The 23,270-nt window shown below is 35.7% G+C and overlaps 1 protein-coding gene across 1 annotated transcript in view; it reads right to left on the bottom strand.

Moving 5' to 3' along the window:
- The window catches only part of LOC136034779 (vesicle transport protein SEC20-like), a 46,134-nt gene that overhangs the window by 2,264 nt on the left and 20,600 nt on the right, over nucleotides 1–23,270 (bottom strand). The window contains exons 2-4 of the mRNA XM_065716191.1: nucleotides 13,969–14,126; nucleotides 8,942–9,046; nucleotides 4,512–4,633 (exon numbers count right to left, since the gene is read on the bottom strand). Coding sequence (XP_065572263.1) covers nucleotides 4,512–4,633; nucleotides 8,942–9,046; nucleotides 13,969–14,126 — 385 coding nt within the window. The remainder of the gene's footprint in view (nucleotides 1–4,511; nucleotides 4,634–8,941; nucleotides 9,047–13,968; nucleotides 14,127–23,270) is intronic.

Genomic DNA, 23,270 nt, shown 5'->3' with positions numbered 1-23,270 from the left:
CTTTGGGAAAAAATTACCGTGGGAGAGGGCATAGCTGTCCTCCCATTTTTGGTCACTTAAAAAACACACTAGAAATTTTAATTGCCGTTAAAATGAGTCCTCTTGCGACATTCTAGGACCATTGGCTCGATACGACCACCCCTCAAAAAAAAATTAACACGCATCCGTGATCTTTGTTCTGGCAAAAAATACAAAATTCCACACTTCTGTAGATAGGAGCTTGAAACCTGAACAGTAGGGCTCTCTGATACGCTGAATCTAACGGTGTGATTTTCATTCAGTTTTTATGAGTCTGAGGCGTTTCCCTCTTTCAGGGGACGTTTCCCCCTTTTTTGAAAACAAGACAAATTTTCTCAACTCGTAACTTTCGATGGGTAAAACTAAACTTGATGAAAATTATATATTTAAAATCAGCAAAAATTCGATTCTTTTGATGTATATATTGGTATCAAAATCCCTCTATTTAGAGTTTCAGTTACTATTGAGCTGGGTCGCTCCTTATTACAGTTCGTTACAACGAACTGTTTGAAAACAGAATTGCTAAGCAAACATGTTTCATAATTATAAGTTCCAGTTAAATAAGTAATATTATCGTCGTGTGGGTGCCTCCCCTTAAATTTATGCTCTGTGTATACATACACCTGGCTCTTAAAAAGACTAGGAAGTATAGAATACAATCTTTCGTAATAAGATAACATTGTTGTCGGCTACGTTAGTTTGAACGTACTTAGAATAATTACACCCGAATGCTCCCAAAAATAGAAGATGTTTTTTTATTTTTGAAGACCAGTTTTACTTGATTCAAAAAATATTTAAATTTCGTCCTTTCTATAAACTTGATTTTTTTTTTTCCTCGAAAAATTTGAACACTCTGTAGCTTACCGTTAAAATCGTTGCAGCTCGGAAATATCTCTCTTTCGAAAAATTCCCTTCCGAGAATTCCCCATTGAATCGTATCCTAGATTGTATTTCCTAAGTGTGATCGTATCGAACCGATGGTCCAAGAAGACCGACAAAGGACTTCATCCGAACCGAAATTAAAAGTTCTAGTACATTTTCAAAGTGACCAAGAAGATTGTGCCACAGTGGCGTTTTCTGTTACTTTTTGGCACCAAACTACGATTTTGCCCCATGGAGGTGCAAGTTGCTATCGATTAAAAATTCTGAGGAAGCCAATGGGTTTGAAATCATCGAAAAAACTAAATACCAAGCGTCGCAGTTGAGGAGGAAGTAACGCCGCAGGGTTGTTCTTGAAAAGCCAGGTAGTCCATACAAGTAAAGGTCCTTCAGAAGAGAAAATCTAATGATACACGCCCAGTGGATGATATACAATACTGTTTCGTGAACAGGGCTTGAAGAATTTTAAAACTTCCTAGTTATTATTAGACAAACGATCATCAACAATAAAGAATCTTTACAGGTTAAATTAAAAACGACCGGATATTACTGTCAACGAAAGAAGCGTAAGATTTATAAATTTCTAACCTGAAAACTAAAAATTAAGAAACATTACCACTATGAATACATACAAATATCATATTGATTAAATAAAAAGACGAACAGTAAAGACCGAATCGGAAAATTAGAACTATTATAATAAATTAAAGTTGAATCGAATAGTATTTACTATGAACTAAGAAATAAAACCTAAGGAGAACAAAAATTGCACTGAGCAATGAATTTAAACTCAAAACGAGCAGAAACTACAACTGAATTTGATCCCGCCTCCCCCTGAAAAACCACCCCTCCCCTGAAAAAAAAGACTATGGTGTCATTCGTGCTTTACTGAAAAAAAATATAATTTTAATAGTAAACCTCTTTGTAAACAAATAGTTTTCAAACTAGTCAAATTTCATGGAATAAAAAATCTCGATATAAAACAATTTTGAAGCGATCATTTCAGTTCCGCTATTTTAATACAGCACTAATTTTTACGAGCGTGAAAAAACAAATATTTGCGACAGTTAAGTTAGTCTGAACACTTGAAAATGGAACTTCCTTTTGGCACTTCTTGCTTCCTTTAAAATTCATTCCTTTCAATTGTATTAGAAAACTAGAGTGGCTTCACAAATCTTAGAATTTAAGCAATCAATATAGCTTTCATTGATCCTGATTTCCGAAGATCTTCCATTATATACAGCCAGAAAAAAGGCACACAAAACAAGTCACTCTATGACAACTTAACGCTGTTGCCTTGACTATGATTTCACTAGTCTAACCATAGAAAAAGTACATATTAAACCAGATATTCACATACATCGGGCTGTCAGTTGCTTCTGCTAAAACTGAATTTCTCGTTTTTAGTCATTATTACCCTCCCAACTCATAAATTCAGGTTGGTCCTGATTCAATTTTTGCCAGTGTGCCTCTCAAGTACCTTGGACTTGCATTCGAGATCTCGATTCGAGCAACAATGTCGCTAACAATAAATGCATTAAGAGAGAAGTTGAGAAAGGCCTATGGATATTTCTCTAGACTTAAAGGTCAATTTGACAAAAAAAGCTTGGTTGGCTTTAAACCACGTTTTTGCTCCCCATGTGTTTTTTCTGGTGCCATTACGGAAGTTTTTTTTTTTACCTCGTAGGAACGTCAACAAATTCGATTCATCTCTTTCAAATTTTGTAAGTATTTTTTTCGTGTTCCTATTTGGTCCCGTAACAGTTATATCTCCAAATATTACGGAGTTTTTGGGATATGTGATAAGATGGATGTTTTAGAAGGCAGATTCAGACAGTGATCTGAGTCAGTCGTAGATTTTCCGTTGAGGTGTATTAATCGTTTGTGAATCATTGTTGTGTGTTTTTTAGTGTTTGTGATGATAAGTGTTTTTCTTATGTACATTTATTTTCCTTACTCCTCTAAGTGCATTTTTGTATGTATAGAGGGTTCAAATAAATTAATATTATTATAGACTATTTACTAAAACAAAATATGATTAGGTTTTTTCTTTTATTGACTTTTCAAATTTATTGTGAAAAGTGAGATGAGTTAACAACCAAATTTTTATCGGAAGCATGATGTCAATGTTGTCAGCTTTAGGGAGCCAAGCTTTTCTTGTAGTCTTTTAATTTGCCCAACAATGTATATTGAATGATGTCTTTCTTTACAAGATATTTTCCTTCACTGGATTATTCATTAAAATCATCTTTGAACAATACTTTTGAAACGCACAATCGCAGATGGAGATTTGAGCAAATTTATGAAAAAAAAGCGGTGTATATTCTAGAATTTGTTTCTTTTTTATACTTCGATCAGCTACTTCGTGATATATCACTTGCGTAAGCAATTTCGAAATTATGTAAAGATTTTTCAAGAAAGAAAAAGCCCCTATTCCTTTGAGTAGTCCAGCCGGTTATAATATGCTACTCTTGTTTTTACAATTTGAAGTCTAAGGAACTATGAAGTTGTCACAGCATCTGGGGACAAAAGTCCCCAGAGATCGCAATAAATATTTGAAGGTATTGTCCTGCAATCTGATCCAGTATTTTCTTGCTTTATCTTACCACATTGATGGCTACTTAATTAAACGTAGCCATAAAGCCTTTGTCTTCCAAGGGACCAGTCAAAGCCAAGGAAGCCTATTTTTCACGATCCATATATCGAGTGGAGTTAAACTTGTTGGTAGATATAGAATAGCCTTCGAAATGTCGATGTCAAGCATGGTTCCTGAAATTACCTTCAAAGATCTAGCAGGTCGCTTTTAGTTTTTGTTGCCCTTGCTTTTGCTCCATTTTCGGCTACGCTAATTTATTCAGATCCGTTTGGTCTCCCATATCTTTCTAAATTCATTGAAAAACTTCATATCTCCTCTTCCTCTAGAGAGGTCTATCAAGGTAAAGGAACAAATCTATTTCTTCAACGATTTCATCATTTACCTTCATACCACCATGACCAACATCCCTAGCTCTAAAATCTTCGTCTTTATTAAATCAGTATTAAATTTGAGTTGTTATTTAGGACAGGACCCATCTGTATGCTCAGTTTAAAATTTTGCAAAAAGCTCAACTTAGTAAAGTGCTCTACTAAAAAGTATCCATTAGAAGTTCCATCACTCGTCGCAAGTAAGGGCCCAAAAGGAAATAAGTTACATTTACAAAATGCGCAGAAATAAGTTTGACCAGAGGCGCCATTTCACAAAAATTAAGGTGGGGGAAAATTTTATTTTCAAAACCTAGGGAAGGGTCATTATTGCTGTTTTGTCGAAGTTTTTAAAGAAAAAAACGCACCTTCAAGGAAAATACATAGAAGATATTTTTCAAAATACAGGGGAGGGGGACAAAAATTTAGGGAGGAGGGCAATGCCTAACCCCAATCACCAAATGAACTTCACTGGGATTGATCAACTCAATCAGTTTTAGTCTTTCTTCGCTTCAACCACCTATCGATGCTCTTTCTAGCCTCACCCTAGAAGTCTAGTTTCTAATAACACGAACATACACATGCAAAAGAAAAGAAAAGAAAAGGAAGAAATTCAGTTAAGAAACAAAGATGTTTTGATACAAGAGTCTTACCTAGTCTTTCATTTGTGTATCTACTTTGGCGAACTATCTCTGACATTCTATGCTGAAAAGTATCCAACTGCTCACAGGCTCGCGATGATTCTGCTAACATGTCATCATGGTCCTTAATTCGCCTATTACATCAGGGTGAAGCAGAGTATAATAAGAAACAATATAGGGATTAAATAGCAATAAACAGCGGGGCCAGTGTTTAAGGGGAGGAAGTACAATAGCAAGTTTCACTGCACATACTCCAAAAATTGTAAAACTAAAATTGAACACTTTACTTTCAATGAAAATACCTTCAAATTTTTTCTCCTATGATGGTAAATAAAAAAAGAACATTTATTTTTCATGAACATTTTTTTTACCTTTCGTTAGGTCCTTTGCAGTTAAAAACAAGAGCTAAGAGTTCATATGGCACTTGTGACGAGGGGAGAAGAGCTAAGAGCCAAGACATCATATGGTATGAGCTCTAACACAATTCTATGAATCAATAGATTGATTTAAAAAGAAAAATAAGAGGCTTAATGCCGGTCAAGATTTAAAATAAGAGCTCTGAGTCACAAAGTCCTTCTAAATATCAAAATTCATTAAGATCCAATCACCCACTCGTAAGTTATAAATACCTAATTTTTTTTAACTTTTCCTCTCCCTTTTGCCCCCATATGGTCGAATCTGGGAAAACGACTTTATCAAGTCAATTTGGGCAGCTCCCTGACACGCCTACCAATTGTCATCGCCCTAGCACGTCCAGAAGCACCGAACTCGCCAAATGACTGAACCCCTCCCCCCTACTCCCCCAAAGACAGCGAATCCAGTACGATTCTGTCAATCACGTATCAAGGACATTTGTTTATTCTATCCACCAAGCTTCATCCCAATTCCTCCACTCCAAGTGTTTTTCCAAGATTTACCCCTCCAACTCCCCCCAATGTCAAAAGATCTGGTCGGGATTTGAAATAAGAGCTCTGAGACATGAATTCCTTCTAAAAATCAAATTTCATTACGATCCGACCATCTATTCGTAAGATGAAAATACCCCAATTTTCATGTTTTCCAAGAATTCCGGTTTCCCTCTCCAACTCCCCCGAATGCCACAGGATCCGGTCGGAATTTTAAATTAGAACTTTAAAGCACAAGATCCTTCTAAATATCAAATTTCATTAAGATCTGGTCACCCTTTCGTAAGTTATAAATACCTCAATTTTCAAAATTACCCCCCTCCCCCCAATTCCACTAAAGAGAGCAGATCCGGTCCAGTTATGTCAGTCAAGTATCTTAGACAGGCTTCTATTCTCCCCATCCAGTTTCATACTGATCTCACCGCTTTAAGTATTTTCTAAGATTTCCGGTCCCCCCAACTCCCCCCCCCCAATTACGCTTGATCCGGTTGAGATTTAAAATAAGATATCTGAGTTACGAGGTCCTTCTAAATATGAAGTTTCATGAAGATCCGATCACTCCTTCATAAGTTAAAAATACGTCATTTTTTCTTATTTTTCAGAATTACCCCCCCCCCCCCCAATTGAGCGGATCCGTTCCAATTATGTAAATCACGTATGCAAGACTTCTGCTTATTTTTCCAACCAAGTTTCATCCCAATCCCTCCAATCTAAGCGTTTTCCATCATTTTAGGTTTCCCCACCCCAAACTTCCCCCAATGTCACCAGATCCAGTCAGGATTTACAATAAGAGCTTTGAAACACGATATCCTTCTAAATATCAAATTTCGTGGAGATACAATCACCCGTTCGTAAGTTAAAAATACCTCATTTTTTCTAATTTTTCCGAATTAACCCCCCCCCCCCCAACTGCCCCAAAGAGAGCGGATCCGTTCTGGTTATGTCAATCATGTATCTAGGACTCGTGTTTTTTTCCCACCAAGTTTCATCCCGATCCCTCCACTCTAAGTGTTTTCCAAGTTTTAGGTTTCTCCCTCCCAACTCCCCCCCAATGTCACCAGATCCGGTCGGGTTTAATATGAGAGCTTTGAGCCACAATATCCTTCTAAATATCAAATTTCATTGAGATCCGATCACCCGTTCGTAAGTTAAAAATACCTATTTTTTTAATTTTTCAGAAATACCCTCCCCCCCTAACTACCCCAAAGATAGCGGATCCGTTCCATTTATGTCAATCATCTATCTAGGACTTGTATTTATTTTTCCCACCATGTTTCATCCCGATCCCTCCACTCTAAGTGTTTTCCAAGTTTTAGGTCTCCCCCTCCCAACTCCCCGCCCTCGTTACCAGATCCGGTCGGAATTTAAAATAAGAGCTCTAAGACACGATATCCTTCTAAACATCAAATTTCATTGAGATCCGATCACCCGTTCGTAAGTTGAAAATACCTAATTTTTTCTAATTTTTAAGAATTACTCTCCCCCCCAACTACCCCAAAGAGAGCGAATCAGTTCCGATTATGTCAATCATGTACCTGGGACTTGCGCTTATTTTTCCCATCAAGTTTCATCCCGATCCCTCCACTCTAAGTGTTTTCCAAGATTTTAGGTTTCCCCCCTCCAACTCCCCCCAATGTCATCAGATCCGGTCGAAATTTTAAATTAGAGCTGTGAGACACAATATCATTCCAAACATCAAATTTCATTAAGATCCAATCACCCGCTCATAAGTTAAAAATACTTCATTTTTTCTATCTTTTCCGAATTAACCGGCCCTCCACCCCCCCCCCCACCAGATTGTCAAATAGGGAAAAAGACTATTTCTAATTTAATCCGGTCTGGTCCCTGATACGCTTGCCAAATTTCATCGTCCTGGCTTACCTGGAAGTGCCTAAAGTAGCAAAACCGAGACTTTAGGTTTCCCCCCTCCAACGCCCCCAATGTCATCAAATCCGGTCGGGATTTAAAATAAGAGCTCTGAGACACAAAATCATTCCAAACATCAAATTTCATTAAGATCCAATTGCCTGCTCATAAATTAAAAATACTTCATTTTTTCTATTTTTTGCGAATTAACCGGCCCCCCACTCCCCCCAGATGGTCAAATCGGGAAAACGACTATTTCTAATTTAATCTGGTCTGGTCCCTGATACGCTTGCGAAATTTCATCGTCCTAGCTTACCTGGAAGTGCCTAAAATAGCAAAACCAGGACCGACAGACAGACAGACAGACAGACCGACAGAATTGGCGATTGCTATATGTCACTTGGTTAATACCAAGTGCCATAAAAAAACGTTACTAATCGCTTAATTAAAAAAAATTGGTTAATCAAACAAAACAAAAACTGGAAGAATGGAATGCAGAAATTGGTAGAAATAGGGCGAAATAAACGAGGTTAAAAGATGTTAAACGAAATGTAAAAAATCTTTTATTGAAAGGTAACATTTGTGACGAAAAAAAGTTTCAAACAAAATAAAAGGCTATTTGGTAGAGTAAGAATGGAGAAATTTTTGCCATTCCTAACTGGAGGAAAAGTTCTTATGCCTTGTGGAGGGAGCGAGAATACTTTCTAGGTGTGGGAATTAATAGTAGCCTTTCTACCAAAGCCCATTCAAAAGGCCTCAAGTATTCCATGCGAGTGAACAAACCTGCTTCTCCAAAAAAGATAAGCTTAAGGAATGTGTTCTTTAAAAACCATTTCCTGAGCTTTCCTTTGGATTGCTAAGATTATATGCTTGTTCCTGTCTGATCGAGTTATAATGTCAAACAGGATACACATATTCCTCTGAAAGCCAAATAAAAAGATGTATAAATGAACATAGCATGATTTACTTGGTTTCTAAATTTTTAAAGAAGCCTAAGTAGATGGAGGGAATTGTAACTTTGTATTACCTTGTGAATAACAGCAGCATCGCATTCATGATTAAATAATAGGATAATAGCAAGAAATTAGAATAGAAAGTAGACAATGGGGGAAAATAGGGCCTAACAAGACAGACACCAATTCAGAAAATGAAAATTGAGAGCTTAAAAGTCATTCTTATTAACTTTTATTTTGACAAAAGAGGCTCTCAGGAAAATGTCATCATGAATATCAAATGCATTGCTTTTTAATGCTTGCTTGTAGAACTCTAATAGAACATATCGCCATATGTCCATTTAAAGGGTAAACTTGTACCAGTAATTTCAATCACAGCAAGGAACAGTAGGGACTCAAGTAAAGTTCCTTGCAGCAAACCACAAAAAAAAATTAGCAGAAAGCTGGAAGAAGAATATCGATATTTTACACATTCGCAACAGCTTTACAGAAAGTAGGAAATCATTCTTACAAGGAAATGACCAAAGTCATACACATTAAAAACCTGCCAATAAGAGCAATCTGATTGAAATCTCACCACCTTCACTACCATAATCAACAACAACTGGGCAAATTCTATCTTGAATTACTCAGGCATGTGACTCTTCGCACAATAATTCAGTTTTCACCTCTAACATGAATTTAGCTACCATTTAGACATTAAAAGTACATAACTAACCTTGCACTAGTCAACGCTGAAACGGGCTTCAGAAGGGAAACTCTGTCCTTTACATCCATTTGATCCAAAGCCATTCTGCAAGCTTTTCTGTACGCATTTTGAGAACTGCAAAAATTATAATTTAAAAAGGAATCTTGTTTTTTTTGTTTGAATCTTTAAATATTTATTAGTTTTTTTTAAATCCAACCTAGGGTGGGTCTAATTGAGCATATGGGCTGATTGAATATTTGATCTTGTTAGCTAAGTTCCAGTTGTTTTAGGCCAATGAATCTCCTGAGAGTGGATTTATAGACCAAATTAAGAGCATGAAAAGATTTTTTCAAGTTCCCATCTTTCCCTTCCCTACTTAAAGGGCTAAAAAATTTGATATTATAGGTCTATTATGAATGTTATATTAACCTTCAAAAATCACCCAAGTTTTGCTATTCTGCTTATCCAGATTCTGAGCCTTGCCGTGGTGGTTTCTAGGACCGAAGCTGAATCATGGATCGAGCTTGAATATTGCCGACAGGTAAGACAAGAATATGGCAGAGACAAGTAGGTAAAAAGACCTGTTTTCACCGGATATCTCAAACCCAGCAAACAGGGAAGAGGTGGAGATAAAGCAAATACACCTTATTTTGCCATAATCTGGGACGGAGGTCTGTTCCTGAAAATGTCATATACCTACATAAACAAAGACAAACCTGAGAATGATGGAAATAGCACTCGAAAAACCTAATTCACTGCCTTCTGCAATTCCATGTCGTTCTCCATAAAACATCATAAGGCAATAGGCAGGTTTCTGAAGTAGAACTAAAAATCTTTGGGTCTACCAAGAAGACCATGACTCTCATTCCATGCCTACGCAAGAACAAAATTATTGAGCAGGGCTTTAGCCTGTTGTGGCAAAGCTGCCTTTTTAGTAGATCTTGACATAGGTTGCCTTTGCCAGAGTACACTAAGGAAACCGTGTTATCTGCAGTCAAAACTTAATCACTTGCATGGCCCTCATATGGGACAAATCCGGTAGGCCTAGATATTGGAAAAGGTCTTGAAGACCTAATTATTAAAATTATTTTTGAGAGCTGTTACTATTTTAAAATACATAAACTACACACATTCCAGTTGTTTCACCATAGCAGCCCCCTAGAACTCTCAACCGTGAAAGGCCACAGGTAACATCTTAGTAGTCAAGAGGTAATTGCACATCTTAACTTTAATTCCAGTGATACGTTTTAGTCGAAGGTGACCACAAGTAGCTGTTTTACGCTGCGAAATAGTCAATTTAATATATTCGCTCCGATTCCCATTTACTGTAACAATGTAACCCAAATTTTTATACTTGGATGTCATTTATATTGACTCTCCATTTTAGATCAATGAATAATCCTGTGGTCTATTGGGTTTCCTACTTTGGAAGATGACAACCTCTGTTTTAGATACACTCAACTTCAATTCTTTGATTCTATGTAAGCTTCAATTAAATTCAGGTGAGTTTGCCACTCCTCAGCTGGTTTGGCCACTAAAAGTGAATCGTCAAAGAATAATAAACAGGAAAATAGGGTATACACTAGTGATACAACTGAGGCTCGCATCTTTTCAATGAAATTAGCAAATTCATTAATACATACAGTAAAAAGTACTGTGGACTCCTCAATAGATCGTCAATTAATAAGATGATTAAAAGTCTGGTTAGGCCTAACTTAACAAGATACTGAAAGAAAATGGGCTTATAAATTCTTTGAAGTACTTTTCTATTGTTTATAAGGCATCATAAAGCTTATAGGGTCTGTAGTTGAATACCTCTTTCGGCATCTTCCTTATGTGTCGCTGAAAATATTTCCCTTATCTTAAATAATTTTTAGATAAGTTTATTAGTGATAAGACATTTAAGATAAGTTTATTACTGAGTTTATACTGAGTAATAAACTTACTGAGTTTATAGTCCTATTAAAAAGGGTCCATTTTGGGCAGTACAGGTTTCAGGACCCAGCCAGCCTCTTCATGGAAGAGACAGGGACTTCATAATTACTCGAGGGTTAGAAGAAACTTCACGTAAAGCCCTTATTTTCTCTAGAATCTTTTCCAAACAAACCAACCTTTTAGTATTTTTGTTTCTTCTTCAGTCCAATCGTGTCATAAAAGCCTTGTTGCTATTAAATACGCAGGAAAGTTGGAGAGAAAGTTTTACAGGTAATTTCTCCAGTTTGCATCCCCTACCCTATAAATAAAAATATACTTACTGCTATTATAAAATAGCTATGAAAATACTTTTCACAGTTAGACTATGGAAAGTGTTGTGAAAAAAGTCTAAGACTGATAGCATATAGATGGTGCTAAAAGATAAATCTTGTCAATTCAATAATAAAGCCTAAATGGACATGGGAAAAACACCGTCATTTGCCAACAAAAGACAATGGACAGGCACAAGTTTAATTGAAAAGCCAATAAATCTTTAAGATCTTATATAAAGTTTCGACTAAAAACATTGTGTTTCCATTTTGGAAATTAACATCCAGAGCCAAATGAAATAAAGAACCAACACCCTGAAGCACTGCCGCATACAAGAAGACAGTTAGGAGTTTGTCCCTTTGTTTGGTAACAGTTCAGCTAATATGATTTGTAAACACATTAATGATGAAAGACATGTTTCCTTCATTAGTGTTGTTTGCATTTTAAGCTCCTAGGACTATGTACAAAAAAATCAATCAAACAGTTCGTGGTAACGAACTGTAATAAGGAGCAACCCGGCTCAATAGTAACCAAAACTCTAAAAAATTGAATTTTGATATAAATAGCAACATAAAAAGAATCGCATTTTAATGCTGATTTTAAATATATAAGTTTCATCAAGTTTAGTCTAACCCATCAAAAGTTACGAGCCTGAGGAAATTTGCATTATTTAGAAAAATAGGGGGAAACACCCCCTAAAAGACGTAGGATCTTAACAAAATTGACACCATCAGATTCAGCGTATCAGAGAACCATACTGTAGAAGTTTCAAGCTCATATCTACAAAAATGTGGAATTTCGTATTTTTTGCCAGAAGACAAATCACGGGTGCGTGATAATTTGTTTGTTTTTTTGTTTGTTTTTTTCCCCAGGGGTCATCGTATCGACCAAGTGGTCCTAGAATTTCGCAAGAGGGCTCATTCTAACGGAAATGAAAAGTTCTAGTGCCCTTTTTAAGTGACCAAAAAAATTGGAGGGCATCTAGGCCCCCTCCCACGCTCATTTTTTTCCCAAACTCAACGGATCAAAATTTTGAGATAGCCATTTTGTTCAGCATAGTCAAATACCATAATAACTATGTCTTTGGGGATGACTTACTCCCCCACAATCCCTGGGGGAGGGGTTCCAAGTTACAAACTTTGACCAGTGTTTACATATAGTAATGGTTATTGGGAAGTGTACAGACGTATTCAGGGGGATTTTATTTTGTTTGGGGGTGGGGCTGAGGAGAGGGGGCTATGTTGGAGGATCTTTCCTTGGAGGAATCTGTCATGGGGGAAGAAAAATTCAATGAAAAGGGTACAGGATTCTTTAGCATTACTATAAGAAAACAATGAAAAATAAACATGAAAACGTTTTTTCAAATGAAAGGAAGAAGTAGCATTGAAACTTAAAACGAACAGAGATATTACGCATATGAGGGGTTCTAAAAATACTTTAGCATAAAGAGCGAGGTATTTAGGAGGAGATAAATACCTCGCTCTTTATGCTAAAGTATTTTTAGTAATTTCAACTATTTATTCTACGGCCTTTCTGATTCAGGGGTCGTTCTTAAAGAATTGGGACAAAACTTACGATTTAGTGTAAAGAGCGAGGTATTAACGAGGGTACAAACCCCCTCGTATACATAATAAAAATATAAGATTATGAAAGTTTGTTACGTAAGTTAATTCTTAAGTTACGTATATTTTTTACTAATAAATCGTTAAAAATAAAAGTTCTAGTTGCCTTTTTAAGTAACCGAAAATTGGAGGGCAACTAGACCTCCTTCTCCGCCCCTTATTTCTCAAAATCGTCTGATCAAAACTAAGAGAAAGCCATTTAGCCAAAAAAAGAATTAATATACAAATTTCATTTTAATAATTTATGTGCGGAGAGCCAAAACCAAACATGCATTAATTCAAAAACGTTCAGAAATTAAATAAAAAAAACCTAATTTTTTTAGCTGAAAGTAAGCAGCGACATTAAAACTTAAAATGAACAGAAATTACTTCGTATGTAAAATGGGTTGTCCCCTCCGCAATCCCTCGCTCTTTACGCTAAAGTTTGACTCTTTGCCACAATTCTACTTTTTAAAACAATTAAAGACTTTAGCGCAAAGAGCGAGGGATTGTGGAGGGGACAACCCATTTTATATACGGAGTAATTTCTGTTCGTTTTAAGTTTTAATGTCGCTGCTTACTTTCAGCTAAAAAAAATTAGTTTTTTTTATATTTAATTTTTAATAACCAAACCTACAAGAAAATAAAGCTTTTTATAAACTATTTGAAAATGAAATAAATTTCTCCATCAATTCTAGTTCTTGGATTTCAGGGGGAATTGGTCATTTTGACTTTATAAAGAGACAACAGTTATGTTTCAAAATAATACAAATTCAAAAGAATAGACACGAACCAATTGGAGGAAGAAGAAGCAAATTATCAAGAATAAAGCCAGTTTATTTAGGAAAGCGTTTCAGTAAGAAGAAATGTTCAACAAGACACCATTTAAGGTAGTTCAGAACGTAAAGTTATAAACGTAATTTCGAACTTCAAAACAAGCTCTTCCCCAAATAGTTGATTTAGAGCTTTTGATTATGGTTAACATGGCGACTGAAAAATTCTGCAACATTACTTGAAATACAAGTCCAAATATTGTTCTTACAGCCCCTTACCCCACTTTAAGTTTTAAATGGCTTGTTTCAAAGAAAAAAAAATCTTTAACTAGCTTAAAAAAATCTAATCAAGATTTCATTTCGCCAGGGTACAACATTTATCATCAGGGAACTATTAACATTGTAGTTTTGACACATATTCAGTAAATATTGGCCTTACCTAAGATATAAGTCATGGAACGAGGAAGCAATCATTTCTTCATCTGGATATAAATCTTTGAATTCTGTTATAAGATCCTTTACATGCTTCAGCTTTCTTCTTGCACTTCTACAATAACTAAAGTATTCATCTTGATAACCCTCAACACATCCAATACTCTGGAACAGAAAACTATCTTAGGTGCCATGTTATAACTCTATATTGTGAACTAATTGTGTTCACAATAACCTGTATTTTAGACATCTCTTTGGTCCTGGGTCTATTTTCCTCTCCCACCAAAATCCATAATAACTATGGTAATTGAGTAAGAGGTAATTTTTTTTAACAACGATAAACGATAAAAGGATAGAAGGGTACAGGGGGAGAGTGTAGGATCCTTTAACAAGAATAAAGGGTTTAAAAAGGAACTTTAAAAAAAGTTGATATTTAAGGCATATTTTGCATAACTCCTAATTTAATACAAAAAAGCTTACCAGCTAACAACATAATTTCCTACCTTAAAAGTAATATTAAAAAATTTGTTCAAGCCTTCTGTTTTATGCAATTTTCTAAGCCTAAGAAACAAGGAAGGAGTAGAGATAGGAGCTCATAAACACCTTTTCACGGCATAACATAGGCACTGGATTCATTTCTGAAAGTTTATCTCTTAAGTCAACTACTTCCTAATGTTGCAAAAAGAGCTGTTAGGCTAACCTAGAGTTTTACTTTTTTTTCAAGTTTAGGATTGACTTTCTAAATTTCTGAAACTTTACAAATCAGGATTTGGTAATTCTTAAGCAAAGAGACAAGTTTAAAGTTAATCCTAAAAATTTAGAAAACTGTTTTGAAACAGTCACAGGTAACTTGCTTATTCCTAAAAGTACTGTCATCCACCAACAACATCTAGCAGCAAAAAATTTGAGTGAGAAATTGCAACAACTACTATAATTTTTGATTAATGCAGCTAAAAAAAAATAAGAAGCAATGGATTGAATATGTCTTTATTTGCACAATTGTGCAATGAAAATGATGAAGAATTTCAACAATTACTCTTACATATTGAAGTACACTAGTTAATGAAGGGTTAATGAAGGGTGCAAGTTTAACAAGATTTTATTCAGTTTTTGAAACAGTATTAGAGTTTCTGGAAAGTAAAGATCCAGATTTCACCTCAAAATCAGACATTGCCAAAAGAACCTGATCAATTCAAAAGCAGACATTGCATATTTGACAGATTTGTTCAAAAAATTTAATCACATTAACTTACAATTACAAGGTGACAGTCTCAGTTTAGTAAAAGCAAAGGGTGTAATTTCAGCTTTTCTTGGAAAATTGAAATATATGAAACAAAATATTAGTTGGCCCAAATTTTCCCAATTTTTAAACTATTCACAGGTAGAATTCCTTTATGAGGATATTTAGACATATGCTCAGCATTTAATTGCCCTGCATGATAACTTCGAAATAAGATTTGAAGATATTCTGATAATGGAAATACCACCATAGATCATAAATCCATTTGATGAAATAGAATTGGGCAATGTTATATTACAAGAGGAGCTAATCAAGCTTAGCACTAATGAGGAGCTGAAGGTGAAATTTAAAAGAGGGTATTGAACATTTCAGTTGCAGACAGAAATACCCAAGAAATATCCAAGACTGTGGGTAATTGCAAGAAAACTTCTGATAGTATTCCTCTTGTCACATCTTGTCAAAAAGAGCTTCAGTGCTGTTACAACCTTTTAAAAGAAATAGGAGCAGAGTGAATATCATAGAACAGGAGATTTGCAGTTATTCCTAACCAATTTGAACCCTAATATTGATAATTTGTTGTCAGTTCATCAAGTACATCCTTCCTATTATCATATGACTGTTATTGTTAGTGATTGTTATTGTAGAAATGTAGAACTTACTTTACATTATTAAATAAAAGTGTAATAATTTCGTATTTGAATAAATACAACACAAGAAAGTATACTTTTTTTCATTCCAATATTTTCTAAATAAAATACGTGAGAATTTATTGGTTCTTTGTGATGTGAGTAGATATTAAAAAAAAAAAAAAAAAAATAAGCTGAATAAACGCAATTTTCTAATTGTTCAATCTTGCATTTTGACAACCACTCCCTTCACAATCAATTTATTAATCAACCAATCAATTATCTTTTTTTTCTTAAAAATTGTTAATTCATGGTTGGAACTCAGCCACAAAGCAAATTTCCATAGGTAGATCTGATCTTCAATTTTTTTTTAGTTTTGGACGTATGGTAGAAATCTAGCTGAAGGGGTCCACCAGAACCAGTGAAATTTTTTAAAGTGGTCTATGAGAAATTTTTTTTTAGGAACCTCTAGTGTTCAGATTCAGGTTCATTTTAATAATAAAATAAGTTACAAAATGTCAAGAGCCTGGCTCAGAAGACAAATTCGTAATGCACGGGATGGAAAAAAACTTCTTTAAATAAATACAACATCCATACTTCACTACATGCAATTCAAACAAGTGTAATTAAACATATTCCCCCATCAATTGCCCGGTCAACAGCACCACCCGTTGACACGTTCAGCGAAATAAACATAAAAATAAATAAAAGATACCAAGAACCCTGGAGAATGCCAAGGTCCAGTATCATAAAAAAACATATAAAATGGGAACAAACTTAACATCCCAAAGGCGACCCCCCCCCCCAACCAACAACAATTCACTTATCACAAACAATTTTTAATAAATCAACATAAATTTAAGTTTTCGTTTAGCCGTTTTAATTGATTTTGAAGTATCCAATTTAGACGTATAAATATTCCAATACCGAATTACCGAGTTTCGAAGGAAAATTTCCATCTTTCATTTATTATTCTTGGCTGATATAATTTATTGAGATTTCTAGTTATATGTCTGTGGTCAATACTTTTAAGTGGGAAAAGGTTCGAGGAACGAAAAAACAAGGGAAGCAAACCACGGTCATACTTCAGTTTGAAGAGGATAGATTCAACCATCACAGAATGTCTTAAAGGAAGAATATTAAGGAAGCAATAAAGAGAATCAGCTGACGACTTCGCTGGATATAATTTAGGGGAAGGCAAGTAACTCTTGAGGACCTGCAAAGCTTTGTTCTGTTGTCTCTGAAGTGGCATAATATGAGAACTAAATGTGTTAAGGTAAACAAGTGATGAAAACATTAAATGAGAATAAATAAGTGCATAATAAAGTGACCTCATTGCTTCAAATGGAAGGGATGACCTGAGTATTCGCATTATCCCTATATTTCATCCAATCCCCAATTTCATCCGTAGATTATATATATGAGGCTTCTATGATAGATTAGAGTCAAGGAGGACTCCAAGGTATCATATAGTAGCTGCTCGTGAAATATTTATTTTAAAATCACTTGATTCAATTAGTTGAAGCTCAGGAACTGCAGTGTTACAACGCGAGAAAACGACAAATTTCGCTTTATCAGCGTTAAGAGCTAGGTAAATTGACTCAAGCCACAATAGAAGATGGTTGAAAGCTTCTTCCAATGCAAGTTTCAAACAGCTCACATCTTTCCCTGCGACACTACACGCAGTGTCATCCGCAAACTGTAAATTTAAACCAAATATTCTTATTGAATTATTCAGGTCGTTGATGGGAGGATGAAAACGGACCAACGTGGTAAAATTGAAGCATAAAATTTTGCCCAGGATTATTTTCAGATTTATTGGTAACATAAATTTTAATCTGGGTAAGACCGTTTAGAATAATTAGGTTAGAGGTTATTAATGAATTTCCACCCTTTAATGGGGGTTCCCCCTGGGGAAAGTAGCACATTGGGTACTAGCCATCCACAACAGACAAACCATATAACCAAAACAGGGTCAACACCAGCACAAATAGGATTCTCATCTCCACAAGCATCATTCTCACCTCCACACATAGCATACTCACCACCTCACACCCAGGCATTTCCAGTATACTCTGGACAGCCCCATCACCCACCTAAAAATTTTCACTTACAATACCCTCAGTCAACATATCAGGAAACACAAGGGCCCCACACAGTTTACTATGCACCCCCCTGCCATATACAAGCCATCAAGGTCATTTATATCATACCCCCCAAACCCAGAATTTACAATTTGTACCTTCAGTGAGCGCCCATAATAGATTTTCAGGGTTATCAGTTGATTATCCTCCCCTCCCCCAAGAAGAAGAGGAGGATATCACAAATGGTGTAAATCATATGGAGGCTGAAGAGACTAGCGAAGTACTAAAAAGAAATGGTAAGAGAAGTAGATCACCTCTTGAGCAAGAAACCTCTAAAACTGTTAAATCTCCTATAGTGGAAAGATTTTTACAGAAATCCAATACAAGGAATAATAGAATAAAGGCAACTACTGATTCTGTAAGCAGTGAATCAGTGGCTAAACAGTGGTTTTCACCTCACAGGTAAAACTTCCATCAGACAGAGCAATCACTCTAGACCTAAAGAAAATTCTTAAAACAGAAAAGTTTGACTTTTACTCAAATTATGATAGGAATAGGCTAAATGTATATGTCCAACAGTGTTTCCACTTTTTTATTTTTGAAATCCCTAATGAAGAGCTGAAAAATCCCTAGAAATCCCCATCTTCAGTACCAAAATCACTAAAAATCTCCCATTTTTTAACTACTCCATAAACCGCTTCTCCCTATATCATTTTACCAGTACTAGTGAAAGGTAGCATATTTTGGCTTCTTAGATTGAAGACTAGATATCAGTACCATGATAGATAATCTCTCGTCATGTCGTTTAAAATGTTTTTTAATCATAAACTAAATACAAATAGTTTCAAACATACTTCAAATAATATCAAGCAAATAGAAAAGAAAATGTAATGCTGTAATGTAGATTACAGTACAAGATGTTTAACACTGTTCAATCGTAACTTGTAAAACTTAATCAGACCATATCTTCCTCTGATGTGTCTTAACCATTTCTTTTGTATGGTGGCTGAAGCTTTCACCCTTCTCATATGGTGAAGTAATTGATCATCTTCACGTTCCACACTTTCTTGAGCCCTTTTCATTCCATATTTTGTTTTTAGAATCTCCGCAAAGTTTCTGTTTTCAGTTTATTCTGACGGTCAGTTTTTATTACTTTTACAGCGCTGAAAAACCTCTCAACACTGGCATTTGAAATGGAAGGGTGAAAATAAACAAGACTGCCAATTTCAGGTTAGGATACAAATTCTTTCCGGCAGCATTTTTTGCCAATACCAAACACTAGTAAGTCACGGCATCCATTTTTTTTTGGCGTTTTCAATATCGATGAGGCTCTGTCCCCTCCATTCTTGCTCGGTTTTGGCTCCATCCCATGGGACCTGCCCATACTTCCTAACAAAAGGTAGCAGAGAGGCAAGCTGAAGTGATTGGGCTGACACTGGATCAACCATTTCAGCATATTTGTAAATGTTGTCTTCGAAACGGAACCTTTTCTTTATCTGCTCTACTGCTTTGATATAGAACGCCTGTGGAGCTTCGAGAACTTTTTCGATTGAATCAGGAGGGACAGTGGTATCTGACCTTAACGTCTAGAGAGACGTGTCCGTTTGGACCCAAGTAAATGCTTTCAAGAGGAAGTTAAAACTTTCCGATTATTCACATCGATTTCAAAAGCACTAGATGATTCTGCATAGTCCTTCTGCAGGCAGTTTAGAGACAACTCTTTGATCAGAGACTCAGTCTCTTGTTTAAGGTGATAAAACAGTGGCTAGTCAGCCTGAAAAGCTACACTAAAGTCCATGAACAAGCCCAATACAAATGCAAAAACTCAAAATGACATTCCATGAACAGGGTTCAGATTTGTGTAGACAACCTCGTATAGCTTTGTTGGATCCTCAACTAGTAGAACTCTGTAGTAGGTACTTAGAGTATCCCACTGCTCCAGTATCTTGTCAACAACAGCTTTGACTGAAAGCCACCTGATCTGTCCAGCCTGGAGAATCCTGTGCATGTCAACTTGATAGAAATTTGGAACTCAATAAAAGGATGCTGCCTCTTACCACTATGTGTAAAGTGGCCATAGATGGACCGACAGATATCTTCCATGGATTTTGGTAATTTCTTACATGCGTAAGAAGCAACTAGATGGGCCATATGGCAAGAGCACTTCACAATCACTACCCATGGGAATTCTTGTCTGATCATGGATGAAACACTTTTATGCTCCCATCATGGAGTTAGTGGTATCAGAACAGAACGCTTTGGAATTAGCAGGAGGAAGTTTGTGTGTTTTAATTATGCATTTCTTTAGCTCCTCAAATATAGACTTGGCTGAAGAATCAGGGCACTCAATTAAATCAAGTATGTCAATTTGAACTGAAAGGTCATCATTGCAAAATATAACTCCAACTGCTAGAATTTTTTTGGTTGATACATCAGTTGATTCGCCAATTATGACAGAGAAGCTGCGATTCTGCAGGATTTCAGTCAAATGTTCTTCATAGAAGCCACTTAATCCTGTTCGTATAACAATGGTAGCTTTTTGATTCTTGAGGCTGACGTTGTCAACTACCTGCTTTGAAAGTAATGATTTCAAAAAATCTACTAGAGGCTCAACCTTTGAAATAAAGAGGTCATGCTCCACCAAAAATTGCAGATCCGGGTCTCTAAAAGCTTTGTTTGATCAGTGAATTCAGCTTGCAAAACACTAATCAAGAGTATTTTCTGACGCTCATGCATCAGTATCAGACTTTGATAGGTGGTTATTTGTCTTAGCATGTTTTACTAGTTCTGACTTGCCACTCTTTTCCAACTTGAGGTCAGTATTACAAACTGCACAGTATCCAAGGTATGAGCTTTTTTTCAGCCACGCCTTCAGTTGTGGGTCAGTCTGCCAAGAATCAACAAATTTTTGACAGTACTGTGTACTAGCACCATGTACAGGTTCACCCTTTTTCTGTTTCTCTTTAGGTGGGATTTTATAGATCGAGGTCGGTGGCAATAATCACTACTGTAGGCTACACTGCTAAAACTCAAAACTTCATACAACTAATTCTCAAGAACTTTCCATCAAGATGAAGCTGAAACAGTCTCAAATATTACTGTTGCAATTTAATTTTAAAAAAAAGGTTAGCATGTTTACTGTCATTTAACCACTCTTGAAACAAAAGTATTCTAGCATAATAGAGGAGGGCAAAATCATCAGACTAGCCAGGGCATGCCTGAGTGTCAATTGTTACATGATTAGTGGAGCAGATGGTGTCAGGCGAGTAGAGGTACATTGCTTATGCTAATGTCATCTAACATTGAATGGTAGCCAATGAAATAACTAGAATCCATACAACTTTTACAAGGCAAATTCTGCTACAAAACACTTTATTTGTTGCGTAATCCATTTAAAAAATAGATTTATAATGGAACAGTAAGTTAAAGACCAATGTTTTAAAGGTTGAGACCAATGTTTAAAAAATTGAGACCGATGTTTTAAGCCTTGTTTATACCCCAAAACTAGAAATATTTTGGTCATTTTCAAGAGCTCAAATTGTGCTTAAATTTGAATTTGCGACAGAAGTGATTATTATATTCGTAAAGAACATAAAAAAGGCATCGAGTGGTATGATCACTTTATTTGTAAGTCAAAAATATGAACAACAAAAATTTACCAATTCAAAATCTTTTAATCTTTCAATCATCTCAAAATATTTGTGCGGTTAAAAATGTTTAATTAACTGAAGAAGTAATTCTCTGTGATTCCAAGCTCAATTCGTAAGGAAACAGACCCTGATTCGAATTATCCTGCTTCTCTGATCAAGAAGATGATGAACAAATTAAAGGAAAACCCGTAAAAATTCCCTACAAGTCCATGGGAGATGGGAGAGAAAAAATCCTTAGAAAATCCCCAAATCCCTAAAAAAATCTTGCCCCTAAAAGACTTAAAAAATCTCCATTTTAGGGGGGAAATCCCCATAGTGGAAACACTGATGACCAATCACAAACTGCATTGGATACTTTAGGATACTTTAATGAAAATAAAGAAGTCTGACAATGTTGAAGTAGCATCTGAAGAGAAATGACAGGTCAGCTATGGTGTAATCAAGCAAATAGAGCTAGATTAAACAAAGGAAGAACTGATAACAGACCCCAGGGCAGAAACTAATATTGAGATTAAGGAACTAAAAAGGTTGAAAAGATACTATCGAGAGACCAGAAAATTAGAGGATAGCCTGAGTATTTGTGTTGAGTTTGAGAGCAGCTCTCTTCCCCAGAGCATTTGGCTTTAAGGAAGAAGAAGGAATATTGAGAGGTGCAACCGACCAATAATACAGTGCTTTCAGTGTCAAAAGTATGGTCATACTCAAGAAAAATGGGTCACCACATGCTGTATACTTGAGATGTGCAAACAAACATGCTTCTAAAGAATGTCCCTTAAAATTAGAAACAAAAGAGTCTGGAAAATACAAAAAGTATGTCTGTGCTAACTGTGGGAAAAACCATTCAACAACATCTGGTAGCTGCCCAGCCCGCCAACAAAACAGTGAAATCATAAAAATTTCAGTTGCCCAAAATTTACCAGTGAACAGAGTAGCCAGGGCATACCAGAGTTATTCAGATGCACTGAATAAGAAGACTGTGAAAGAGCAAGCCCTCCTCGAACCTAAAAAGACACTTCAACAGCTAGCGTTATTTGTATCCAAAGTGCCAGAAGTGATAGAAATAAAGGAATTAGAAATGAAAGATAGGATTGTGAAGTTATGTCATCTTCTGCACTCACTGCTCAAAGTTGATATCAATGCCGAAGAAGTTTGGAATATAGCAAATAAATCAGAATGAAAGTGCTGTCTTTTAACATCCAATCTGTTCTGAAAGGGAAAAAGGATTTACTAGATTGCTATTTAGAAAAAGAAAAAATTGATGTTGGGTGCTTTCAAGAAACATGGCTATAGCCCCAGCATTCATGTAGACTTAGAAATTTTAAAGTAATAAGAAAAGATAGACCAGGACAGTCAAGAGGAGGAATACTGATTTATATTAAAAAGCCTTTAATGTTTCAAAAACTAGATATTGAAGAAATTGCAAGTTCTAAAATTGAGATAATAGCTAATCGAGTATTCCTGGGCAAGAAGGATACAGTAGTTATTGTTCATGTATATAACCCTGATGGAAATGAACCACAAACAGAGGACATATTTAATAAAGTGAAAAAAGTGATTAAAGAAAAAGAGCCTTTTATAATTACTGTTGACTTTAATGCCCATTCAGATGCCTGGTGTTTATGTGGATCTCATAATCGTAGTGGTATAGGTATCCCAAATGCTCTTGATAAAAATGATGATATTGGCCTAGTGACCCCACTTGGACTCCA

The sequence above is a fragment of the Artemia franciscana genome, chromosome 13 (assembly GCF_032884065.1).
Source record: "Artemia franciscana chromosome 13, ASM3288406v1, whole genome shotgun sequence".
Lineage (NCBI taxonomy): Eukaryota > Metazoa > Arthropoda > Branchiopoda > Anostraca > Artemiidae > Artemia > Artemia franciscana.
Note: the sequence above shows the minus strand (reverse complement) of the source record. Positions and strands in the feature narration are given on the sequence as shown.